Source organism: Anarhichas minor, unplaced genomic scaffold (assembly GCF_050575085.1).
Source record: "Anarhichas minor isolate MPS153535 unplaced genomic scaffold, ASM5057508v1 ptg000049l, whole genome shotgun sequence".
Taxonomy (NCBI): domain Eukaryota; kingdom Metazoa; phylum Chordata; class Actinopteri; order Perciformes; family Anarhichadidae; genus Anarhichas; species Anarhichas minor.
The window spans coordinates 1,132,255-1,139,451 of record NW_027466495.1 but is presented as its reverse complement, the minus strand read 5'-3'; the positions used below and the strand labels follow the sequence as shown (position 1 = coordinate 1,139,451).

Here is a 7,197-nt window from a genome sequence, read left to right as displayed (position 1 = left end):
CTTAGCTTGTGCTGCCACCTATGGCTTAAATTCAATCCGCTCCACTACTGCCTGGACAGAATTTATTTGCAAATATCAGCGTAACAATTAATATTCTGGGTTAAAGACCATATTTAAGTAAAGAGACAGGACAACTGATTATAAAAGAATCTTTAATTCTTGAATGAACTGTAACTTAAAGATGACAATAAACAGTAAATGTATTAAAGTGATTATAGATCATTTAGATAAACGTAATGCGAGGCTCTTATGATTCCTGTGTGTATATCAAATGTCTTGCTTAGCTTAAATCATTTTAAAAGCGTAATACCATAATTTAAAAGTCTCAGACAAATATTTTGAACACTTCACCACCAGCTGTGATATACTGTACATCGACTTAAAATACAATTTTGGCATAAAGAAGCATTTATTAATTAACCTGGAATCAGCTCACATAATATACTTTTTTTTTAGTCAAACTATAATTTCTTTAAAGTTGGTCATTTTCAGTGACATACATTTGTTTAAAAAAAAAAAAAAAAAAATAACTTCAATGGTTTGCAAAGCCTTACAAACCTGTAATGGACACAAGTGGTTATGCTTTATATTGAGAAGGCCAGTCGGACCGGTTTACAGGCGTCTCTCTCTTCAGTAGTTGCCTCTGTAAGAGTGAAAAGGTCTTCTGCTTCCAACTGCATTCCACGCTTCACTGTACTCGCTCTGCCTGTAACCAGTGGATGAGAACAAAGAGCTTATGAAAAACGACAGCCTCAAATCAAATACTGTGATTGGTCGGTTTAACAAACAATCCGCTTTGAAACAGTTATTTGCTCCAAACTAGTCCTATCCCGCCTTCATGAGAGCTATATGTTCACTTTTTTACACATATTGAGCCTATTCTTGTCGGTATAAAGCAGTACAACTCAACAAAAAGGTTAATTTAGAGAAAAATATGCTGACCAACTACTTTTAGTTTATACTCTATTTGAAGCAATTTCTGATTAGCAAGGCAACCAGCAGGACACTGAACAGATAACATGTTATTCTTTGAGTATGCAAGGCCAGCAGTTTCTTATCCAACACCAGAGAAGAAAGCAAATACACACATTTAGTAAAATGTGGGATAAAAAAAAAAAAAAAGCACTAACCTCATATTATCATCTTGCAGGTCCACGGCTTTGATGGCAGATCTGGAAATCCCCAAACCTTGAGGAATCCTATCTGGATACCTCACTGCAATCTTCATGCCATTCAGCTCACACCCCTGAAGAAGTGGACAAGGATCCCCAAAAAACTGTTTTAGAGGAGTGAATATCCTGTCTGCCACCCAATAACAATACCCATGAGGTGCAAATAAATGTATGCAATCTAAGAGTTCCAAGTGTACTTACGTGGAAGCGTCTGATTGCGTCATCACAATGCTCTTGTTTTGTAAAGTTAACGAAGGCACATCGTTTGTAAGTCAGAACCTTCACACTACTAACAGCCCCGACCCTGCAAGAGAAGACGACATTACTATGCAACTCATGTATCTGACTACAAAGGTTAAGCTGTGGGAAAACTCTGCTTTAGTGTCTCACAGAAATTAACCTAATGCTCGCTTACTTGCTAAACATGTTGGCTATCACAGACTCGGTTACTGGGTAAACCAAGTTTCCCACCCAAACTGGAAACAGCTCCCTGTTGAAAGAAAAGTGAGTCTATAAGAACATGAAAAACACCATCTTCATAACAAAGTCTAAACTACATGACACATTTCTAATTCTAGGAGAAGCAATACCAATAAGTATACAGTCTGTAGAGGACGTAACAAGAACTGATCATTCATATTGGGATCCATTATGCTTTGATCTGCGTGTTAAAGTTCAAACATTTAAGGGCGGAGACGAGTTGCCAGAGGACACAGCTCGTTCCTGCTGCACATCATTAATCATGCTCCAGTTACAAACAGACACCCTTTAAGCCTTGATAAAGCTCATTTGCCAGTAAGTACCTTCAGTTATTATATAGTGAATATTAAGGCAGTACGGAGATGCCACTTGGGCAAAAAATTTAATCCGGCTCGGTGCCAATTTATTTTACAACATGCAACTTAACTAAAACATCAGATTCATTAAGACTCCACGGGCAAGATAGTTTGCATTAATTAACAAATCTCAGAGGTAACTATGGCTACTTTTATAGACTGGAAGTGGACAGTGATCCATGTTTCCTTAGAATTAACCCACAAGAAGATGTGATCATATTTAAAACAGAATGCCACTGAATAACCACATCACAGCAGTTGTAATAAGTGTGTTAATTCATGATAAAAACGTTGCCGTGTGATTGAATCTGTACTCACTGCGGTGGGTGTACGTTGTTGGTCTTCATGGGTTGACTATGGACATTCGACATGTTCTGAACTGGGCCTAAAGGTTTGTTCTGAAATGCTGGTTTTGGTGGAGCAGGGATTGTGTTGGCTGAAAGGACTGGCGAGACTCCGGTGACATTTGCTACTTGAGCCGGTTGGACAGTGCCATTTGAATGAATAGATCCTACCAACAAAGACACAATTTAAAAAATGGTAGTGTACAAACACAAGTACGCTACTCATAATGTAGCGTGTGTACTCAAGCTACAGTATGAGTTTAGGAAATGAAGTTTAAACAGGTGAGCTACAGCTGTGTTTGTATTTCCTCTGATGCACGGCAGTATACATATGTGAAATCACTCACCAGGCCGGTGGTTTAGTTTGGACAGCACCTCTAGTGCCTTTTGTACCGTCCCATGAATAATTAAAGCATTTGAGCTCTGCTCCCGAGTGAAACCATACTCCTGAAACAACACAGAATTCCAGTTTCCCTTCAGTGAATTATTATCTATCCACTTCCCTTTAAGACAGGACCAGAACCGGTTAAACTCTCACATTGCTTTTTAGTGTGCCGACTTCTTGAATAGACATTAATAAACATATATGGAAAAAGAAATGTGGGACTACACACCATTAGTTGTGTTATCTGCACCCGCATCAGTTCCTGGGCAGCCTCTGCATATGAACTGTCCAGTTTGAGAACCTCCCTGAAGGCCTGGCCAGCCTCCTCGTACCTCTGGAAGAAGAAGAAGAAGAAGAGGAACAAACGATGAGCTTCCACCACCTGCTACCCCCGAGGACTAAATCAAAGCTCAAACTCACTGAAAGTCATCCTGCTGGAGAAATCCGCCCAGTTATTAGTCATCAGTTAATGTTTAGAGCAACAGCTAGTCAAAACAAGTTTGAGTAGATAACGATGTGACCCTGCACAGCTCAATGACATTTTGAATGAAATCAGTGGTGTTGCAACAAGGCCAAATTTGAGATAATGAGCTAGATGCCGCTGTTGCAAAAGAGTCTGCGTGCTGGACACATTTAGATGCGTCCCACGCATCAACATGACATGTATAAACAGGGCACATATAGGAGACCATTTACCTTTAGACCTGCCAAAGCTCTGCCCCGCCTAAACAGGCCTTTAACCCAGCCCGGCCACATGCTCAGAGACAACTCGGCATCAGTCAGCGCCTTCTCATATTCTTGCATCTTTTCAAAACAGAAGGAACGATTGCCAAACAACCTGCGGCAGAAATAACAGTTAAAACCTTTAATGAAAGCCAGTGGTGGTGTAAACTTACTTTAAATGAAGTAAAGGGACACGCTCTTACTTAAACTCTGTAGGGTTGTACTTTATTGCATCGGTGAAGTATTTCACAGCCATATTAAAGTCTCCAGCACTTGCAAACCTATTTCCAATAACTATAGAAGAAGAAAGAAAAATGTCAGTTAAAAAAAAAAAAAACATTTAATAGCTGAGAGTTTGTAAATGAGATGGATAAAGCTTACCTGCAAGATCAGTACTTATTTTTACATTATCTTCAAAAGCGGGGCTGCTACGGGTGGCATAATCCTGTTCGGACAGTAAGAGAGAAATGAGATGATCGAACTTATCCCAAATAATACGGTCAAATCTGTCGTCGTAGGAATCGTATTTATCATGCGTCATCTCTGTTGAGAATGCGACTTAAACCTCACCTTCTTTACAACATCCGGGTCTTCGTTATGTTTGTCGGGGACGATTTTAGGTTCTTCTTTGACGGGGGTCTTTTTTTTCTCCCTCATCTCGGGCTTGGACTTCTGCTCCAATTTACGCCTGGCTATAACAGCAGCTTTACTCACAAAAGTGCTGGTCATGTCCAGTTCCTTAAAAATAATAAATAAAGAACAGAGACACGTTTAGGCCCTGATCAGACCGAGTGTGTTTTAGGGGTGGGATAGATGTATAGATTATATGTCCTTTAAAATGCATTTCATTCATATTACAGTGATGTCCCCTTCATTGGATAAAACACACATCAATTCCAGATTTTTAAAACAAACTTTTTTTGTTGTTGACTCACACTTCTTAAATGAGAGGACTATGGATTGCAATTGGTACCTCAGAGTCGCCCGAGTCATTCCTGGTGTCGCTATCTTCATCACTGGATTCGTCGTCACTACTGTCACTGCTGTCTGTATCTTTTGCTGAGGCACACTGTTTATCACTAGAAATGGTATTGATTTTGGATTCACTGTTAACTGGTTCGCTGCCCTCTGTTTTAGATTGCTGTGAATCAGAAAGAAAATGTTAAAGCTCGCAGCTTGATGAAAATGTGTTGGAGACTCGCATCGGTAATAAAGACGTTGCACACATTGATCGTTACCTCTTCACTTTTTATAGGGTTGTGTTTTTCCCTCTCCAACTTCTGAAGCCGTCTTTTCTCCTTTCGTTTCTGGAGGACGAGAATACACATAATGAAAAAAGTTTAATCTACACAATCTGGCATTAACTCACCGCTATGAAACTCATTTTAGAGATTGTAGAATTTACCATTTTCTTAAGTCGCTTCTTCTCAGCCTTTTCCTTCACTTTTTTTACTTCTTCTAATAATTTGGCTTTTCTTTCAAAGTCCTACAAGAGTTGCAAAAAAAAAAAAAAAAAAACATTGTATGGACTTCAACCACTTCACATCATAACAAAACCTTCTATTTGACAAGAGAGGCAAAATAAAAGTGAACTTACACTCTCCTTTGCTTCAACTTTTACAGAGTGCGGGTAAGGAACCTCACGTGATGAAGCGTAGTAATGCAGTGGAAGCGGATAAACAGAGCCGGACGACCTTGTATGGCTCCCACTTAATCCTCTATCACTACTCTTGTCAGTTCCATCCTCATCATCGCATTTCATACCCGCTAGGAAAGATAATTTCACAAATAAAACACTGAAAACAGACTTGTGTGCAGCAGATGTGTAATGCGACGTATTCTTACCAACAAGGCCAAGTCTTACTATCTTTTGAAAACCAGGACGACACTCAAACAAATCCATGACCCTTTGCTAGAGAGGAGAAAGAGAAATGTGATGGTCAGTTCCACACACAATTACCTCAGTACCGTCAGCCTTGAAACATTGTCCTCAACTTAGGCCCCATTGTACTCGAAACAAAAGAAAGGCAGGAGTGTTCACAAGGCTGTGTGCCAATGCCAGTACTGAATGTGAACCGGAGTTGCAGTGAGTGAACACTAAAGCACGGCTTCCGAAGGTTTCACTTTCATTTACCCGTGGGAAGATGACTCGCTGAAATCAACACCAACAAGCCAATATCCGCGCACTAGTAAAGCTAACAACTCTGGAGACTGCATCTAATTTGGTGAAATATACTGTAGGAGAGCCGTTAACTAAGCAGTGCACGTCAGCAACAGTGGCGTTTGGGCACATGTGGGGAGAACACACAGCTACATCATGAGACAAAAGCATGTAAACAAAGACAGGCAAATGTTTGAACTTCTTTATCTAATCACAGGTGAGGCGATGCAATCCAAGTAAAAGACGTCTGACTACTCTTAACATTGATCGGTAGCATTTTGATGTTTGTGTCTGGTGCTCTCCTGCCAATGCAAAGAGGAAAAACATGCAGGCCACAAGAAGACTGTACAGGTAAGCTGTAAAAAGGTAGTGATATCCCAATTAAAGAGATTATGACACCAATAAAAACAATGTAGCATTCAACACAGGGAAGGAGGTTCTGCAAATGTTTTATGCTTTATCCCAAATCTCTATACACAGACTCTGCATTCACGAGTGGAATCTGTACATAGAATATATATGTATATATATGTATACACACACACTGCTACTTAAATTTAACAATGACAGTTGCTAGTTCACAAAATGCCTGGAAGAAATATCAACGCCAGCATCGTAATTCACTGTAAACTGGATGCTTATGAGCTTTATAACTTCAGGTTTTAAATATATCAGACCAATTCAAACGAATACGAGTGTCGGGTGTATTTGTTACTTATCAATGCTCAACTAACATCTTGTTTGGCTTATTATTTTTGTATGGCAACTAACGTTAACTACGCACTTTTGTTGAAGAATATATAAACAGGAAGTGAATGTGCGCACTGTGGAGTGCAGTAAAATAGGTCAAAGTTTGGTCTGGGGAATTCATTACTAGCTTCAAAATACAAGATGGACGACGGTTAATGCAACATTTGGGACCGTTCCCCAGGCTTTAAGTAATATCATACCCATGTGCGCTGACCCACAAACCAAGAGCCAACATACGGGAGCTAACGTCCTGTTGTCTTTGATCTGTGTGCCCAAAAGCTAAAGAAAGTTTAAAACATATACTTACGACCATTCGGACATCAGTAAACTCTGAAGAAGAAGACAAGCAAACAATGTAATTATATGTAGAATAACTGTATAACACAACAAACAGGGTTATTCGATGATGTATCAGTAGATAGCGGTAGCTAACTTCCTACAGTGACAATCGAGCTAGCGTGTTAGCTAAACTCGCCGCAAACTTTTTATAGAGGCTAATAGGCATGTTCTTACCACTCTCGTCTCTAAATATATCCATGTTTAGTCACCCATGCTCTTCCCAAAGCCTCATACACTCGTGAATGCAAGTTAATTGCACACAAAGTTGAATTAATTTAACGCTAACGCAAGCAGCCTGTAACTTTTGCAGCGTGCATGTTGTTTGCGCGCTCTCGACCAGCTTTTCTGCCTTCATCACGTGGGCGGACGGAATTTTTGTACGCATGCGCACTGTGACACCACAGACCAGCGAAGCACCTTTGCTGCCCCCTATAGGACCGGTGCTCACACAGCAGTAATACTATTCTATTACTTCTAAATTGGTACG

General features: G+C 40.0%; 1 protein-coding gene across 4 annotated transcripts; it reads right to left on the bottom strand.

Moving 5' to 3' along the window:
• Positions 1-138: 138 nt before the first annotated feature.
• Positions 139-7,065, bottom strand: LOC142971748 (uncharacterized). Of its 4 annotated transcripts, XM_076112398.1 has the most exons (18): positions 6,885-7,065; positions 6,679-6,701; positions 5,306-5,372; positions 5,058-5,227; positions 4,866-4,946; positions 4,699-4,767; positions 4,434-4,601; positions 4,031-4,198; positions 3,842-3,905; positions 3,664-3,754; positions 3,434-3,575; positions 2,967-3,071; positions 2,700-2,799; positions 2,327-2,519; positions 1,588-1,662; positions 1,374-1,476; positions 1,131-1,246; positions 139-706 (listed from the first exon to the last, which is right to left on the bottom strand). In XM_076112398.1, exons 1-18 carry the CDS (start codon positions 6,907-6,909, stop codon positions 631-633), a joined length of 1,836 nt encoding a protein of 611 aa, XP_075968513.1. In that variant the 5' UTR covers positions 6,910-7,065; the 3' UTR covers positions 139-630. The 4 variants fall into 4 exon arrangements, with proteins under 4 accessions (XP_075968513.1, XP_075968511.1, XP_075968514.1 ...); XM_076112396.1 differs by having other exon boundaries at positions 5,058-5,372; XM_076112399.1 differs by lacking the exons at positions 6,679-6,701; positions 6,885-7,065 and having other exon boundaries at positions 5,325-5,358.
• Positions 7,066-7,197: the final 132 nt, after the last annotated feature.